Raw genomic sequence first — 19599 nt, forward strand, 5'->3', positions numbered from 1 at the left:
TCTCTTCTCCTAATGCTGTCTTAGTCGGATTCAGACTGAAACATACGGAATGTGCGTAAAGAGCCGCTTATGCTGGACGCAAACTGCTCTGCCCAGCGGGCGCCGTCGCGTTTGCTACCTGCGTTCCTCTCCAAGGATGATAAGGCGCATCGATGCACTCGTCCCCGACCTCGTTCCTCCGTGCCATAATTATAACACCATTTTTTTCCTCGGCGATCCCGAAGCCGATCTCTGTTTTTTTCCGCGCGCACGCGTGTGTGTGGATTGTGTTCATCTTTAACCTGCCATCACTGTAGCCCCCCGCGTTGCGTTGGCGCTGCGGATCTAGCCTACAAGAACAAGAGCCAGCTCACAGCCGTGGAAACAAGCGAATCAATTTAGGGAAGAGCAGGAAAAAAAAAAGAGGAGAGACTGATTGCGAGGTTGGGAAACTGACGATCGGAGAGGGGGAGAGAAAACATCGACCTCACGCCGCAGACGCCGAAACATTAAGGTAGGCTATTTTGGCTGTACAGGTAGAAGGGAGTGAAATGGCTGGTGTAATTATTACATTTGTTACCTAATCGAGAGTGATGCTGAAAACAGTCATGAGATGCCAAAGGAGGGGACAAGAAATTGAGTGTGGCAAAAAGCTGAGATGCATAACAATTTAAGCAAATAATTAACATGAGCACACAGTCCACGTCGATGCCAGTGGAATAAATCTGTGCTAGTTGCATTTAAAGGAATCGCTTCTACGCGCAAACCTATGTATTGCACATCTACACAGGTGATATTTCCCAGTCAGCAATGAACCTAAAGGTTATTTTGCGTGCAGTCGTGTTGTTATGCCGCCGAAGAGAGGATGGATGCAAGCCATTTTGTAATGCAGCATGTGCAGAATTAGGCCTATTCAGAATTTCAATTGCGTTCCCGAGAAGGTGCGCCGTAGTGAGCGCAGCTGCATAGATGAATAAGGCCATTCTGTTCAATTGTAGGAGATATTATGCTACAGGCTATATGATGAGGAGAGATTGCAGATCAGAGGTTGCGACTGCAGGGTAGAAAAACATGGGCAAGTTATGGGTTTTTGAGATGTGATGGAAAAAAATAAGAAAAATAGGGGGAAGAAGAAAAAAATACAACAACTTGCAATTGTTAAAAGTCTGAAGACGTTTGCTACGAGCTTGTCTTTTTTTTCCCTCTCTCTCCCTCTCTCTAACAGTGGTTGATGTATCCATACTGGTGAAATACGTCCCATCCATCCTACCCCAATTCCCACGTCCTGAATCAATCTGGTGTTGTCATAGTTACAGTAGATGATCTTGGCCCTGCTGCACCTGTGTCGCTTTGTGTTCATCTTGAGCATCTGTAAATACATGAGGTCTAATTGGGGCTTGTATTCAAAAAAGCAACCCACAGCCTCAGTTTATATTGAAAACAACAGCACCACAATTTTTTTTCTCCATTTTTCTGTTTTTTGGCCTCTTCATAAACCTTAATGACAGTTGTGGAGTGGAAGACATTGATACAATCAGGCACTCGCGATGATGTGATTGGTTTGTAGCAGTTGGTCAGCAGCTTTTAGCTAATTTGTCTTTTAACGAGTGAGCGATCTCTCAGGCCTGATCGAATAATCAATATCTACATCGTTGCAATCTGCTTTTGACACGAACACAAAGGGCTAAAATAAAAAAAACAAACAAACAAAAAAAAAAAACAAAGAGAGAGAGAGAGAGAGATTCATTTAAGTGAAATTGGCTTGAAGAATTTAATGTGGCCAGTGTTTCAGCTATGTCAAGAAGCCCTTGAAAACACATTTTGCACAAAGATCAGAAAGAAGGCCAACTGCGACAGGATCAGATGGGCCAAGATTCTAGAAATAAAGACCATCGCAGTGTATTTTGTAGCTCTCGAGCTCTCCTTTTGTCAAGAACTTAAAGATGGCAGGTGAAGTCAACAGGCATGTTTGCAGGTTCAAGGTCTCTCCCACAATACAGCTCTTTACAATACAATGTGGTGCTCTCCGCTGACTGGTTGCACCACCTCATTTAGTGACATTTCCCATGTAATGCAACGAACAAATGCAGCTCAAGTGCTTAACTGTACTTAAGGGAAAAAATGCTGCATTAAACAACTTATTGATTACAAGGGCCAGCTGGTTTTTAATTCAAGGGGAATGCATCTTTCCCTCAGTGATGCAATGAAGGAAGCAAGTTTGTTTTAACAAAAGGCTGTGTGTGGGGCCAAAACTTCACCATTAGCTTACATTTCTTTCTAGACTTCAAGTGTCATGAAAGTGGCTGGAGGAATTTGGAAATACTTTCCATCCAGCTGTGTTTATATGATACTTTGTACACCGCTCAATTTAAAAGGAAAAAAAAGGGAGGAAAGAAAGGCATAGCACCACCATCGCTGTGTGTTTTTAATGAAGTAGCAGCGTATGAAACACTGGTACTTCTTTGGCCGGCTGAATATTAATGATGTTTTGCTTTGATGCTTTCATGAATCATTGCAACTATCAGACCTCTACTCTGAATCAGATACAATTCTGATGTCTAAGAGAGCCAGTCAGATTATTGAAATGCATAATTAGCTGTGAGATGGGGATGAGTGGGAGACTCTTCAAGGAAGGACAACAGTGTAAAGAGCACCATAATGAGGACTGGTGCAAAGGAGCTGCTTACTGTAATATTTAGGTTTATTTGTATTCACACGTCTACATTCATTAGCTTATCTGGGATGTACGTATGTGCTGTCATTTCTTTGTGTCAGTTACAGTTACGATGGTCGTAGATCTGGATGTGGGCATGTGTCGAAGAGAGAGAATGAGACAGGGCGAGAGAGTCAGTGGGATGTGCAAAGCATCTGAAAAAAGTCTATTTTTAGCGTACATTCCCTTACGAGCTTTCTTAATAGCTGCTTTAACTTCTTCGAAGTATGTTTTAGATGAAAACCAATGTTGACCTGATCCTCAGACCTTGACCATTAAGATTCGTTGCAGATTTGTTCCTGCTGTTGTTATGCTGAAGGCCAAAGTTCAACCCTGTTCTATCTCCTATGAACAGAATTCCAAAATTCAGCTTTGGCTTTTCTTACCGAGTGTGTTATAATAGCAAATACTGCAAGCATACACTATAAGCTTTGAGTTAAATGCATTTTGATTTAGACAGCAAAGGCGCTGTTTATCCATTTTGGACACAAAATGTTGATCAAGCTCAGCTAAACACAGTAATGTGGAATAGGGCACTGGACAGTAAAAACACAAGATGGTGAGTGAGCAGGTTGCCACAGCAACAGTGTTTCTAGGCGCATGCATCGTCGCTGCATAGGAGAGGAGATGCTAAGGACTGCCATGGAGCTGTTTCATAAAAAAAGAAAGAATAAACAGTTTATTACATTAATAAGAGATTCTTTTATTTTTTAAAATGCATCCAAGAGTTATTTTAAATGCCATATCGATAGAGGTGACATTGTGTTTATATTAGTGTCAGGAAACAAGGATCTTTTATCATTTGTTCTCAGACATGACAGACTTGTGACTGCCAGAGTCATAGTGACGAGAATTATGTGCTTGAGAAAACAATGAGCACTTTCTCTTTCTAATCATTATAAGGGGAACAGCCCAAGCATTTCTAAATTTAGTGAGTCTGCTGATGCTCGCAGCCATTTCTGTTGCAAGATGTGTGTGTGTGACACTCGATTAACCAAAAACAAGGCTTTTGAAAAACACAATGCACATTCAGGAATTCAACCCCCCCCCCCCCCCCCCCCCCTCCAAAACAAACAGAAAGGCTTATTTTGCACCATTTTTTCCTCTTTCTGTATAATCCAGTTGTCATATTCATGTCTGGTTCATCAGTTTTAGTTGTTGGGGGAATCTTGTCCGATTTAGCGTGGCATATTGGGCACCGCATGTGCATTGCAGTAAAATGTCAAGAGTCAATAATCATTCCTTCATGTCTTAATTTCTAAACTACTGCATGCAGGCATCATTTGTTACCTCATTTGTAATGCTGTGCTGCTGATTCATGATGGATTGCATGAATTTCTGCATTAACCTTAGGGCCACATGGACTTGTAACTGCATACAACCACTTTGCATTCTTTGGGAATGTGAGAGTCTACCTCTGTCAGTGCGTATTTGGCTTGAAGAATGCCAGTATCATAAAGTGGATGCTGCAGCACTTGTGACCCAACTTGCAGTTTTAGAATTTTGTGTCCATTTCAGACCATGACCCTGATGTTAGGTTTAAACCTAAATGGCAGCTGACTCAGTGGTTGATAGACATGTCTTTAGAATAGAAAATTGTACCATTATTCCAGAGGAGATATTGGTGATATTTAGAGATTTTCAGTTCAGTCCTGCAAATAGTCGCATGTGTGTGCTAGGCTTGTAAAGTAAATCTTTCTGCACTGTGCACTCACTTGACCTCCTTCCTCTCTCTTCTTTTGTCTCTTCCCTTACAGGGAGAACCAACAGTCTCCATCGTGACAACACTTTCACAAGCAAATCCTCCCCTAAATTTGATTTCTCTTCTAATAATTGTCATGGGAAGAAAAATGAAAAATTGAGAAAGCCCAAGTATTTGATTACCAAGGAACTATGAGCAAAAGCAAAGTAAGAATCTATTATTGATAAAGTCTTTAATATAGCATTGCACTTTTTTCCTCAGTTTTTAAGTGGCTGCTTGAAGGAGCAAAAGAGAATCAGAGCGTTAAATATGAACATCAAGATAAGCACCTGAAGTCGCTTGATTGGAGGTGACCTATCAACTTCTTAGCAATAGGGGTAGGTCATGACTCAGTTGCCATGCGTGTTGTCATGGTGACCAGTCCAGGTACCCCTTTCCCCCTCCTCTGGTTGGTCCAACTTTTGTTGTGGTTTCACAACCATGGACCTCAGCTGACAGAGGCAGCACCCCCGTGCCCCTCCCCCTGTATCTGCTCCAATCAGGCAAGCCGTGTCATCTGTACAAGGAGGAGTTTAGATCAAATCCCTGACAGTATTTCAGAGAACACAAGATACCTCAATCTACAAGAGAACTCAATTCAGGTAATTTTGGTTTCATCCACAAATGGAAAACACATTAAGACTTTAAAGATAGATACCTTGAGAGCATTATGTTTAATTTTGCTACAATATGCCTCCCTTTTATTTGTTTCCACACTAGGTGATCAAGTCTGATACATTTAAGCATCTGCGACATTTGGAAATCCTCCAGCTCTCAAAGAACCACATCCGACAGATTGAGGTGGGAGCTTTTAATGGTCTTCCTAACCTCAATACACTGGAGCTTTTTGACAACCGTCTTACAGTGGTGCCATCCCAAGCTTTTGAGTATCTAAGCAAGCTAAGGGAACTATGGCTAAGAAACAACCCAATCGAGACGCTGCCGGCGTTTGCCTTTCATCGTGTTCCCTCTTTACGGCGTCTTGACCTAGGGGAACTCAGGAAGCTGGATTTCATCTCAGAGGCTGCCTTTGAAGGTCTGATAAACTTGCGCTTCTTGAATCTTGGCATGTGTGGCTTGAAGGACATACCTAACCTCACCCCATTAGTGCGACTAGAGGAGTTGGAGCTATCAGGGAACCAGCTCGGGATAGTCCGGCCTGGATCCTTCCAGGGTCTAGTTTCACTTCGCAAGCTGTGGCTAATGCACTCCAGAGTGTCAGTCATTGAACGCAATGCCTTTGATGATCTCAAAAACTTGGAGGAGCTGAACCTCTCTCACAATTCCCTGCATTCCCTGCCTCATGACCTCTTCACCCCTCTGCACCAGTTGGAGAGGGTACATCTAAACCATAACCCTTGGGTTTGTAACTGTGACGTTCTCTGGCTCAGCTGGTGGCTGAAAGAAACAGTTCCCAGCAACACCACTTGTTGTGCTCGCTGCCACGCACCCCCAGGTCTAAAGGGCAAGTACATTGGAGAACTAGACCAGAGCCACTTTACCTGCTATGCCCCAGTGATTGTTGAGCCACCCACTGACCTCAATGTCACTGAAGGCATGGCTGCTGAGCTGAAATGTCGTACTGGAACGTCAATGACCTCCGTGAACTGGTTCACTCCAAATGGCACGCTGATGACCCACGGATCATACCGAGTTAGGATCTCAGTGCTCCATGACGGAACACTGAACTTCACAAATGTGACCATGCAAGACACAGGACAGTACACTTGCATGGTAACCAACTCTGCTGGAAATACCACTGCATCCGCCGTTCTCAATGTATCTGCTTCGGACCCCAGCAACACCTACAGCTATTTCACCACCGTCACTGTGGAAACACTAGAGCCAAGAACAGACGAGGAGGAGTCTGCAAGACAGTATATTAACGAGACCTTCATAGATTTTCCTAATCCTACTGTCCACCAACCTGGTGTTACTATAACGCCTTCTCTCTCTTCTCTCTCCTCACTGTCTCCACGAATCAATAGAGCTCCTGAAAATACAGTGACTGAGCCCCCAGAACATGTAACTAACATTCCAGGCCTGGATGATGTAATGAAAACAACTAAGATCATCATTGGTTGCTTTGTGGCCATTACTTTCATGGCAGCAGTAATGTTGGTGGTCTTCTATAAACTCCGTAAGCAACACCAGCTACACAAGCACCACGGCCCAGCCAGAGCCATTGAAATTGTGAATGTAGAGGATGAGATCGGAGCCGGAGCAGGAAGTGGCATCTCAGGTGGTTCGACAATGAATTCTGGAACAGGTGGAGAAGGAACCCTACGGATACATCATCCAGAAATAGTCAACCTTCCCAACATTGGTCGTACCGATACGCTAAACCATTACTACAAGACACATCATTTTAACAACAATGTGATGGGTCTTAGTATTGGCACTGAAGGGATGGGGCCAGGAGGGATCCTGAGTAACAAGAGCCAGCAAGGTCAAGATATTCCTATCTCCTGTACCTCTGTCCCGATCTCAACATCCAACTTGCTCACCTCATCAGGCAACGGCACCAACACCATCCCCAGTTCGATGTCCCCACCACTCCCCATGTCTCTGCCTATGCCTACCATGGGCTTACATGGATCGATCAAGGGTTTCATGGGCCAAAGCCAGAATCCACAAATGGAACCTCTTCTTTTCAAGGGGAGTTCGAAGGAAAATGTACAAGAGACTCAAATCTAACAGCAAAAGTGAGAGTATTGAGTGAGAGTGAGTGAGAGAGAGTTGACGACAGACAGGGGATTGATCTTGGGTTTATGCGCAGAATGATTAGACACTAGAGTGCACTGACATTACACTAGGAAAGAGGATAGACTGAAACGGCAATACACAAACACATAGACTTATCTGTGACAGTGTACTGAGCCAAGGATTACCACAATGGCCCACTTGTGTTTGTAGTAACGATCATGGCCATGGAGATCAAGGAATGGACATTGCTACAATGTAAATCTGTGCCAAAGCAAATGTTTTTTGCAGTTTCTACAAGCTGTGTCCTCATAGGAAAAAAAAAATAGCCTTTCAGAGTAATCAGTCCCCAAACCGTTGTTGGCCAGCAGAGTTGAAAGACACGCACAGCACTTGCCACACTGAAGATCAGAGATATTGCAGAATAAAATCCAAGAGACATTTTTCTTCCTCAAAAAACCACGAGCCACATTCTCTCTCTAGTGACTCAAAAGACTCCCTCAAGGTGAAAATTATGTAGGCATAAATAGATGGACAAAAGGGTACAGTGCAAACTACTGTGAAAAATCCACAAATTATATAAATATATTTTCATCTAAATATGTATCATTGCAGACTCTGATGCAGACATATTTTGGGGTGGATGTATAAGCTGGTATAGTTTGTTTCTTTGTGAATAATCAGGGGCGGCGATAGTTGAGGTTTGTTATGATATGTTTTAAGTTTGGCTACTTCTCAGAAACATAAGGGCTCAATTGCAACACTCATTGTGAATCTTTGAATTGGCTTTGTGGCATAAAGTCCATTTAGGTTGTATTACAGTAAATGCAGATCTCTGTTTGACAAACTTTTGTCTGTTGTTTCAGTAATAATCATTACAAACTTTTGTGTTCTGAAAGTGTATTATGTATTTTGTAAAAGCCAGCTTCTTGGTATTTGAATTGACAATTCTGATACTTAAATGCCAGCATCAATTAATGGTAAAAACAAACACGAACAGGTAATCCAATGCAATGACCTGTAAGGGTAAATTAAAGTGTTGACAATGTGTTATTTGAATCAGATCAGTAGCCAGATATTTGCTTTTAGACTGGAATTTGATATGATCTCCTTGCTCGTGGTTACCATAATCATGCCATGAAATGCTGTCATAAGGATGAGTCGACATCTATCTGCAGCAGCTTTCAAGAAGGGAGTGAACATCCATCTTAAGAAGATTGGAATGAAAGGAAATGTACAGTATATTAATAATAATAATGTCTGGTTGTATGACAATTGTAAGATCCACATTTTTAAAGTGTAACTTTCATATGTTAAATGCCATTTACGCTTCTTGCGTTTCAACTATGTATTTCTTTATTTTTGTTAGTTTGATATAATGTGTACAGTTGTCTAGCCATGTATCATTACGTGTGAAATAAATCAATCATATATTGGGTTGTATCGGGTCAATATGGCAACCACGCAGGTTAAGAGTGAGACATTGTGCCGTTCTCTGTGCTAAAACCTGGATTGAATGTATGGTTAGTGGTTTAGCCATTAGTCACCCTGGTAATGACACGTACTGTCTGTCCTGTTAACGCGGTCAGACAGGCTTTTAGCGACTTGCCTGTGGATGGGCTACACTTCTGGTTTTGGAAGATGAATGTTTTCATGATCTAATCCTTTAATGAAGGCGGGTTTGTCAAAAATTAGTCTTCGCCCATGGTAATTCTTCTGCTCTTGTGCTGACAAAGTTTGAAATGTGAACAGACAATTAAGGAAAAGTAATGTTTGTTGCAATTGAGCGCAAACTGGACAAGTAACCAGTTATTCCAGACAATGGAAAATCAGTGTTGACTGTAATGAAGGTCTAATTTTGCTGGGATGTGTGTGTGTGTGTGTCCCTCAAAGCTACACATTGTATATGAGGTATTTTCTATTCAAAAGAAGGATTTTGCCATTAGCAATGAGCTCATGCGTTCTGGAAGAAGGCATAAAATGAAGTATTGATAGTAACAGTGATGATAATAAGAGTGATGCTGCTAGACAAAATCCAGAATCGGCTCTCACATTGTTATATCTGTGAAAGGAACATCTTCTAATGCTAGCAAGCTAAGGCATTTTTCAAGTATGCCTTGAACATATGTATTGATTTTTTTGTAACTTGGATTGTCTAAACTGCAGCCATTTCTCTATTATTTCTCAACCTTATGTTATTATTTCTGGTCATAAATATAATTTAAAAAAAATATATAGTCAATGTAAATCTGCAACCTGTCCAACAGATTTAGAGGGCAGGATTTGACTGTATCCCCACAGAGACACAAAAAGAATCTAAATTAATTCTAAAGACGTAACATATGGCTGCCCCCTTGATGTGCTACATTTGGTGCTCCGTCGTCAAATTTCAAAGAGCATACTAGATACCTCCTTGTGTGCCGGGAATGAGGGTACATTTCTCCACGTTAACCGTGGAACAAATCTTTTACCTGAACATTACTGTAGCAATGTTTTATTATGATGATGATGACTCACCTAATCAGCATGGAAATGTTCCTTTCAAATCTCTGAGCATCCGTAAAACACGACATGCAAGGTTATCATCGTTATTATTAACGTTTGAAGGAAACGCAGATGGCTTTTGTTGCATCTTAGTATTGTGGCTGCCATTGTACTCTGTGTTCGATGCTACTGCAGAGAAAGCTCATTCTCGTAATGTTCAGAACTATATGACCCCTTTTAATGAAGTTGACAAGCTTGAGACTGTACATACCGATCATCTGTACCTAACTGTAGCATTGAGTTTGGCTACAGATGGAGTTCTGACATGTTTGTATCCTCTGCATCACCCATTGCTTACAATGGATGCTTCTGTCCAAGTGACATTTATTGGTTTGTTGGAGGCAAAACTCCTTAATGAAATGGATTATGGTATCTGAGACACCAAATTGCGAGACAAGAAAGTGGACTGACCTTTTGGTTCTTTAAAGGTAAGCTGTTCTGTTTGATAAAACAATATTAAAAAGATAGTCTGCTTTAAAAGATTTGAAAGAGAAATGTGCAAAGCAACAGAACTTTTAGATTCCTTTACACAAAAAAACTATATATAAAAATGTCATGTGTTTTCTTTTCTTTTTCTTTTGTGTTTTATTTCCAGTTGTTGGTTGTATCTTAGTATGTGGTATTATCAGTTTGGGCCTTTATGGATTGTCATTAAATGTCATTTTTTCCCCTTCAGAAATTCATCCAGGTACACAGTGTGACAGAAGAGTGTATTTCTTGAGTTATAGCAAAATCAACATGTGCAATATTTACACTTCAATGACTGTCATGCAGTGACTGAGAGGTATTTTATTTCGCTGTTTACTATTTGTGTGATTTCAGTTTTCTGCTTCCTGTAAGGATATAGTCTTTTATTAGAAACATACCACTTTCCTTTTTTGTTGTGATTTCATTCTACAGAACACAACCACAACTATTCTAAATATGAAATGCATTAACAAGTTTAAAATGACAAATGACCTTTCAAATAAGTTATTGCGTGAACTTTTATAATATAAAAGGAAAAATATGTCAAGTATAATTGTGTTTAAACTTTATTTTCTGACCTACTTTTCGTTTACTACACACGTTTGCTTTTTCAGAGGTTAATCAGGAAAGAGGAAATACTTTCAAAATAAGGTTTTGGATCAACACTATGGCTTGCCCCAGTCATGTTAAAAATAATTACATTTAGAAGTATCTTTTAGTACGGAAATGTAATTTTGTTTCTTGCAGAATTATAGCAAACATGGCTATATACACTCACTGGTCACTTTATTAGAGTTAGTACAGGCTGGGACCACCTTTTGTCTTCAGAACTGTTTTAATTCTTAATAGCATAGATTCAACAAGATGCTAAAAGCATTGCTCAGAGGTTTGGGTCCATATTGACATGAAAACATCACACAGGTGATGATGATGTGAAACCACATTCCAAAACCTTGAAATTTGGGGACAGTGAACTCATTTTCATGTTCAAAAAAACCGCTTTGAGATGATTTGAACTTTCTGATATGGCAGGTTATCCTGTTGAAAGCAGCATTATAAGATGGATACACTGTGGTTATAATATGATGGGCATGATCAGCAGCAATACTCAGGTATGTTGTGATGTTTTTAAACGATGCTTAGTGTGTACTAAGGGTCCCAAGGTGTGACAAAGAATATCCCCCACACCATTATACCACCATGAGCAATGTCGTTTATGCCAAATTCAAACCCTATTATATTGATATATATCATATGTTGCAGCAGAATTGGACACTTATCAGACCAGGCAATGCTTTTCCAATTTTCTATTCTCCAATTATGGTGAGCCTGTGTGAACTGTAGCCTCAGTTTCCAGTTTCTTCTGCTGCTTAAGCTTATTTCACAGCGTTGTGCACTCAGATACACTCTACTCCATACCTTGGTTGTAATCAGTGAATATTTAAGTGACTGTAGCCTTACTGCCAGCTTAAAGCAGTCTGGGCATTCTCCTTTGACCTCTGGTATTTCAGTCCTGAGAACTAAATGAACGATTTTCTGTTTTTTCTGACCGTTGTCTGTATACCATAGAGATGGTTATGTTAGAACACCCCAGGAAATACTCAAATACTCAGACCAGCCACGTGGCACCACCAACCATGTAAAAGGACATTCAGAGTTACTTAAGTCACTTTTCTCTAATATTTCGATATTTGTTTTTTAATGTCAACAGGTTGACTTGACCATGTCTACACCTAAATGAGTTGAGGTGCTGCCATGTGAAAAATGATCTGTTATACTTTGCTGATTGAAATCATAAAAACAGATACATTTTTATCATTTATTTTGGAAATGATCTTTCTAGCAACATTGCAATTAAAGAACAAACATTTAACACAAAGTGCTCCACAACATCACCTGCAGTCTAGAGTTGGCCTACATCAAAGTACAACTGACACACACTTCATACTAGCTGCATTTGCTTTAACTGAGCTATACAGAAAAAAGAAGGTACACAAAGGTCATACCACTAAGTCCATAATTAAGGTGTACTAATTGAATAAGAGGTGCTGGTGTGCCAATCACAATCTAACAAATTCAACAAAAAAAACTAACAACTCTGGAATCACTATAGCGTGGAAACCACGTTAGTAAATCAACTGGTGCTTTGTGTTATATTAGGGTAATTATAAATTACCCACTCTGCCAATTTTTATTACTAGTATAAATTTACTTACAAACAGGCTAAAAAGGGAAATCAAACAAACAATCACTTCTTTCCGGTGATTAGACATTTTCCATGCAAGGCAACTGTGAAACGACTCAGTGGCTATGACACCAACATGAACAGAACTATGCGCCTGACACTGTGGCTTCTTCTTGTTCTGCATCATTATCACTACTTCTTTTTCTGAAAGGGTTGATTGTGTGTTGTAAAGTGTTCTTAAGCTAAGTGAAATGAGGTGAGACTGTATACGCAATCACAGTCTTGTCTGCAAGATGTATCATAAGTTCAAGCCGCATTATAAAACAAGTTCAAGGGAATAAGCATTGCAATAAGTGTTGCATCAGCTATAAGCCATAACCATGAATCTGAATGTGTTTAGATAAAATGTTTGGACCTTACATCGGGGAGATTGTATCTGAAATATCTTTGGGGGCACTATGTAAAGTCATTTTCTTGAATGTAATTGTCCTTGGCTTGTACTCCGGTCTCCAGAGACCTCAGTCCCCACGAGATGTCTTACACATAATGTTAAAGGCTTGCACACCAAAATAGCAATAGACAACACAGCTTCAGTATAATATGGTTAGGCTCTATTGAAGTATTTCTGAAGCCAGTAAAGACATCAAAAGAAATGTTCTGTAACACCATGAGAACACCATGAGATGACACATCTTGAAGCATATTATAATTATCTGTTCTGTAGCATTTTTCCTGTTTGTCAGCTTGTATTAATAGCGAGCAAACATATGGTACGGAGAATGTGCAAGACTTGACTTGAATTTGTCCTTTTTCTGCCATGTTTGAAAAGAGCAATACTCACATGGAGCGAGGGGGGTGTGAGAGCGAGAAAAGAGTGTGTATGCTGCAGAAAAAAATGCATTAAAATGTGCCGAAGATGAAAGAGAAATGCTCAAAAGCGAATACATTTTTAGCATTCTGTGATCTTGGCGTGCATATAATGTAATGCAAGAGGGGTACATTTAAATTAGCAAAGGTGGAATTTAAAATACCGGTTTCATCCCTTGCAGCAAGAAACAACCACAGTCCACAGGAGGTTTATATATCAACAAAAATCTCCACTTGTAATTTTAAACTGTGCTTTCTATTAAAAGGGAAAGAGGAAAACCTGATTTCTGTTTGCAAAATTCTCCCTGTGCAATCACATCTCCTTTGCACAGTTGTAGAGCAGTCATTTCCTATAAATCCACTGTGCCTGCACTATCCTCTCCTCTTCCCTTCTCCCTTCAAATTCAATAACCTCCCAGCTGTGTGTTTCTCCAGGGATTCCCCCAGCTCCCCTGGCCCACAGACAGACTGCAGAATCTGTGGGGAACCTGACACAACATAAACTCCACTGTGAAGCAGAGGTGTCAGAGTCTGTGGGCTGCATCGAGGAGCCATGGAAATGCAAAGGCCTTTTTATTTCTTCACACTTTAAAGGTTGAAGGGACAAATGCATGCGTAAAACACAAGAGTAAAGTGTTCGATATGAATGTGTGAAAAAGTACAACCTATGACCTATTTATTCATTGTAATGTGAAGATTCACTAACTACTGTCGGGCTTAACTCTGGCTAAGGAAGCATGAGAAAAGCTGTATGGAATTATATGAGAAAAATGTGACACTGACCCACTTGGGTATAGTTTATGCAAGACGGGTAAAAGGAAACCAGTGGCCCTTTGATTTAAAGTCTGCTCTTTAAAGATTCATTTTTGACTGTTACATGAAAGTATGTGCTTACTACTGATGTACTTTGAGGGCTTTTTTATACTGTACTGAACATACAGTGCTTTGCTTTTATTTTGGTCTATATTTAGACCCCCTCAGTATTATTAAGAGGCATTGAGCAGATCTTTTTTGTTTGGTGATACAGTTTCATTTTTCACCCAAAATAACTCAATTATTAATCCAGGCATAGAAGATAAACAAACATACCATAGGGAGACTCTTTTTGCTAGACATGTATAGCCATCTCGTGTAACTTGCAAGCACTCAGAAGCCCTTGTAACCCCAGACAGTTCTTTCCCTCTACTGGGGATAAAACACTCAACCTGACCAACAAGACTTGTCACCCGGAAAAAAAAGCTGTATATCTTTCTCTCCACTGAATATTGCCAAATGGGTTTGGAAATAGAGCCGCTGCTTTATGTGTGTGGGGAATTAGGCTGATGGCAACTTATGTCTGGTTTGCTTGTGTTCTAAGTTGTTTTTACTCATGCGCAAATACTTTTATTGAAATTAGTATTTCTTACGACTGTTTATGCATAAAATAATGTATATAAGGTAGGGCTGTTCAAAATGTAAAAATAATATAAAGGTGCTTTGGAAATCTGACTATTATTAATAACACATCAGACCATTTTAGAGTCTAATTTTCTGTATTAGGTCAGAGACAAAAATATCTCTTGGTGATGAATCCAAATGACAATCTGAAATAGCCTCTTTGAAAAAACACAAAGCAGGCTTTGTTATATTGCTTTATAATCATGTTATGTGCTACCACAATATAACACAAAGAAACCTCACCAGTGTTTGTTACACTGTAGGGAAGGTATATGGTGGGTGAGGAGGTTTAAAGTAATTACTTTCCTATTAATATTCTCTTTCCAGCATACATCGTAAACTGACACATCCTATGTATTTACTGGAGGAAGATCTGTAGTAAATTGTTCCCCAGTGCATTCACTCCCACATACTAACACATTTTTCAGGCAGTGGAGCTAATGTTGTTATTAGATTATTACACTTACTTGAATATTGATTTGCCGTAACTGCAGGTATAGGGCAATGCCTCTACTTTGCCTTGTTAATGTTGTGGCACTCTATGCATTTAATAGCACTATGAATTATGTAGAGACTTTTAGCCTACTTTGATGCTGTAGTGGTATTCAGATATTCAGCTCTAGCACTCAAGCCAGTGAAGGAGCAAAATATGAAGCCACAGCTAGCAAGCAGATAGCTTAGCACAACAACTTGACATGAGCCAGGGAATGGTATTTTGAATCTCCTGTCCAAAGGTAAAATCAGCTCACCTGCTACTCCACTGCTCATGAATTCGGTGAATAACTTCTAAATCTTTGAATTCATACTTTTTTTTTTTTCAAAAGTGGAAAAATTACACACTGTAGCAGTGGTTAGCCCTACAAAGCTAGCTTAGTTAGCAAGAGTAAGAAATAGCACAGCTGATGCTTGATGTACACTCATTTGTCATTAAATATTTTTATACATAATTGTTATGCACAATTATGCACTTAAAAAACATTCAGTGTTTGTGGCAAATGACGTATACAATTACCGTAAATTGCTTCCCTTTTTAAAGTTTGAGTTTAAAGCTAAACTTGTAACTATGTCCTTGAATCCTAGTTTTATTTTTTAGCATAAAATACGGTATATTATCTAATAATTATAGCCTAATTATTATGTTAACTGTGACAACCCAGGTGACAATGGACATGTCTGGACAGGTTGTCATCTCTGAGATAACACCTTGTACCTTGCCTTGCTTACACTAATACTATACTGCCAATTTAGCAACACTGAATCACCTACAACATGTAACTTTGGAGTTATAAAAGAAGACATAACATCTAAGCAAGCTGAGGGAGAAAATGCAAACACTAGACAGAAAGCCCAACTGACAAGCACAGTCAAAACAGATCCATCTTAATGTTAAGCAACAAAGTGACCTGAGAATTTGATCTCCCAAACAGTGGAAGAAATTATAATAAATGCCCAACAATACAACAGTGCAGCAGCACACATGTGACCAAGTCTGCTTATCCATAGTCATTCCAGCAAAGTGTGGGCTAAGCTTGTAGAAGAACAACAAACAACACAGTTTTCTCAGATTTGTGCTCAAAAATTTCTTCTCGTGTTAGGGAGCTGCCTTAAGAACCAGTAGATTAGGAACCTTTGTCGAGTTTAAAGTCAGAATTCTCTGTGTTATGAAAGCGGCTCTCTTTTTACCTGGATAAATCACTGTGATCAATTATACTGAATACACAACCTCAGTTTATATCGTGAGTTTCTGTTCGAATGATCACCTTTTCAAAGATTCTTTTGTTTAAAGAATTTTTTCAATTGCATTGCCACTAGAATGTGCATGTATTCATTTTGTTATTCATAAAATGTCTAAATGTTTTTATTCTTGATTCTAATCTGCTGCTTAATCTGTTTTACACTGCTGGAAGCTGCTAGGAAACAGGACACACATTTAAATCCATTCAGTCAAATTAAGATTAATTTCACTTTGATCTGCTAACAAACTAAAGTGATTTCAATGTCGTCTTTATTAGGCTGTGGGACAGTAACTTTTAATGACTAAACGGATCCATTTTAAAGTTTCAGAACTCTAATTTGCTGCGGTCGCCTTGGACATAAACAGTAGCACTGAGAGCGCACTCAGTGATAAAATAATTAACTTAAAATTTTTATTTTACCACTGTGTGAACTAAATCCGCATGTCATAATTTTCTGCAGAGTTAACCTTGTCTTTTTTGTAAGAGTGTCACATTTTTGCAGTTACTTTTTATGTTCTTTATAGATTTTAATCAACATGTTATCATAATTAGGTGACACTCATAGGCATCATTTTGTGTGCATGAAGAATCATGTGACCTGTGAAATGCCCCCTTTTTATGTGAGGCCTGAAGCAGAAAGCCTGAACTAAGAGAGAAAGATGAAAACTACTGCCACCACTATTGCCAACTGAGGTGTGGGTCATTGTCAAGCCAGTTGTGTTGAACATTGTAGTATACCATACCCCTGTTCTAGTTTGGTGCATTTCTTGCAGTAGTACCAACTGTGGGCCTGGCAATTTTAAGGATTCCTTTTGATGGGTTAGCTTTTGTTTAGTCAGAATGTGTGGAAAACCCTTTAAACTGGTCATCAGCCCCATTTTTTCAGAAAAGGGGGTTATGATTTGAAGTTTGATTACACAAATAGTAAAATGAAAACAATAATTTAATAGCAGAACATTTCTCCATAGACAGGCAAAATTGATATCATCGATGCCCACAGATATAAACAGATACTTCCATGTGTACCAAAAATATGATACGGTGATCAAAATGTACAAGACTGTAATTTCTCTAATGAAAGATATACTGACTTTTGTGAGAGTTAGTGGGTGGTGAATATAAGTAATGAATATAATACATTATTTATATAGTAATATATAATATAAATATTAATTTCCTTGTAAATTAATTTGTCAGAAATTGTTTTTTTTTTATTTAATTTGTATTGAAGATATTTTTGAAACTGACCAGTTGCTTGTCCAGTTTTTTTTATTATTTTCTAAAATGCCTAAAGAGATTCACTCTGACTCCAAGATAAATGATGTAAGCAAAATTGTTACATTGTTGCATTTTTCTATCTGATATTAGCAAAGTGTTTTCTAAACTTGATATATATTCAGAGGAAAATGTGTTTGTGCATGAAAAGAGTTCCTAAGAAAAGGTGGATTGTCTTTTTATTTGTATCAAAAACATGAGATTTTTCTTGGTATTTAAAAAGATGATTCATGGAGAATAGAATACACTTACCTCTCCAGATTTTAGATGCCCATTTTGCTTATTCTCTGTTTTTCCTAAAGATGGACGTTTTTGTCCTGAGGGGGTTAAGAATATTGACAAGAAGAGTTACTGACTGAGTAGACAGCCAGGTTGTTGACATGCAGCAGAGTACTCCAGGTACCTAACAGTCTAAGCAGTCATACATGTTTGTGGGTTACATGATACATATTTGATATGATATATTTGTTTCACTCAGGGCTGATCTACTGAGTTTTGCACAAGCAGTCAAAATTTTATAGAGGAAAGGGAAGGATGTGGGCGCTTGTTTGCAGGCCACATGAGCTTTGCTTGCTTCACATCTTTACATATTGGGAAATTGATGCAACACTGCTTTGTTCTGTTGGCTTACGATATATATGAAGAGATAATGAGATTGTGTTCTGTTCTGATTGAAGGGGATGATGACATCGATATGAAATAGCTGTGGTCTTCACATGGCTTCTGTGCGTGATCTACACAGATACATCTTTGTCTAATGGGTCATTTGACCTGCACCAGTTTATGCTGATTGAATCACAGTGAAATAAGCATGTAGCACATTGCCAGCTATATACACCAGGTAGGCTAGTCTGTTTCCTTTTTCTTCTTAACAATGCCTGAGAAATGATTGAAACTAGAGGCGACTTCTATAGAAAAAAAACAAATGGCCAAGCGGACACAGTCTTCAGTATCACTTTGTGCACAGCATCAGTGATCATAAGAAACATACAGAGAAAATAGATTCTCAGTGACATTTATGCAAATGAGACTGTGGCATGTGAGTCTGCACCCAGCATGACGAGAGGGGAATTCACCATCACTTGGCTGCTCTACTGCTGCTGCTGCTGCTACCATTAGCATTAGCATTGTTCACACATCCCCTCATCTTAGGCTGCTTCCACACCCCTCCTTCTCATCCTCTCTACCCCAACTCCTGACCGTGTCTCCACCCTCCCAGTACCACCACCCCCACCCTCGTCTCTGCCTGCCTCTGCGTCCTCTCTTTCCTGTTCTCGCTGCAGTGTTGCTATAGCAACGGAGAAATGTGGGAATACCTCCGTCCTTCAGAGAGGGGGATGGAGGAGGGGTAGGGGGGAGATAGAGGCGAAGAGGAAGAGGATGGGAGAGAGACGGAGAGTTAAGCGGCAGACAGAAGAAGAGACAAGAGCAGAGGAGTGGAGGGAAGACTGTTAATTAAAAGACAGACAGAGAGGGGCTGCGACTCACTGAATGGACACCATTGCCTGTCACTGAGACTCCTGACTCACTTAGTGACTCCAACCGTTTGTCCATCTCCTCTGGCCCCTAAAAGCAACCCCCCCCCCCCCCCCCCCCCACACACACACACACACACCACACACACACCACACACACTACCACCACCCTCCCATTGATATTCAGTCTCTGCGATGAAGAAGATGCCACTGTTATCAGGCTGCAGAGGGGTGTGAGTGTCTGTGTGGGTGGGGGTGGGTTCGACTCAGATGGCATAGTGTCGCACAGCCATGGCGTAGCTTCACGCTGAGCCTTACGCACGCCATTTGTTTGACGATCCATGTGTTCTGGATGTCTCCATTTGTAGTGAGGCTGCAGTTTCCATGACAACGCCCAGACTAAAATAGCACCCCCTTCCTCCCCCCAACCCCCACCACCAGCTCTTCTCTCATACACTCATAACTGTTCACTCCTG

At 39.9% G+C, this 19599-nt stretch overlaps 1 protein-coding gene across 1 annotated transcript; it reads left to right on the forward strand.

The window, feature by feature from the left end:
* Positions 1-10413, forward strand: lrrc4bb (leucine rich repeat containing 4Bb). Its single transcript, XM_085284335.1, has 3 exons — positions 1-493; positions 4450-5035; positions 5154-10413. The coding sequence occupies exons 2-3, from the start codon at positions 4793-4795 to the stop codon at positions 7128-7130; spliced, it is 2220 nt and encodes a 739-aa protein (XP_085140461.1). The 5' UTR covers positions 1-493; positions 4450-4792; the 3' UTR covers positions 7131-10413.
* Positions 10414-19599: the final 9186 nt, after the last annotated feature.

The sequence above is a fragment of the Mchenga conophoros genome, linkage group LG8 (genome assembly GCF_057382185.1).
Source record: "Mchenga conophoros isolate Kocher_MC1m ecotype Shallow Benthic linkage group LG8, M_conophoros_male_GT1.1, whole genome shotgun sequence".
Lineage (NCBI taxonomy): Eukaryota > Metazoa > Chordata > Actinopteri > Cichliformes > Cichlidae > Mchenga > Mchenga conophoros.

Excerpts from the sequence above, each read along its gene's own strand:
- lrrc4bb (XM_085284335.1), top strand. The coding sequence starts at position 4,793 with ATGCGTGTTGTCATGGTGACCAGTCCAGGTACCCCTTTCCCCCTCCTC. Across the intron at positions 5,036-5,153 it reads TACAAGAGAACTCAATTCAG|GTGATCAAGTCTGATACATT; the intron begins GTAATTTTGGTT and ends TTTCCACACTAG.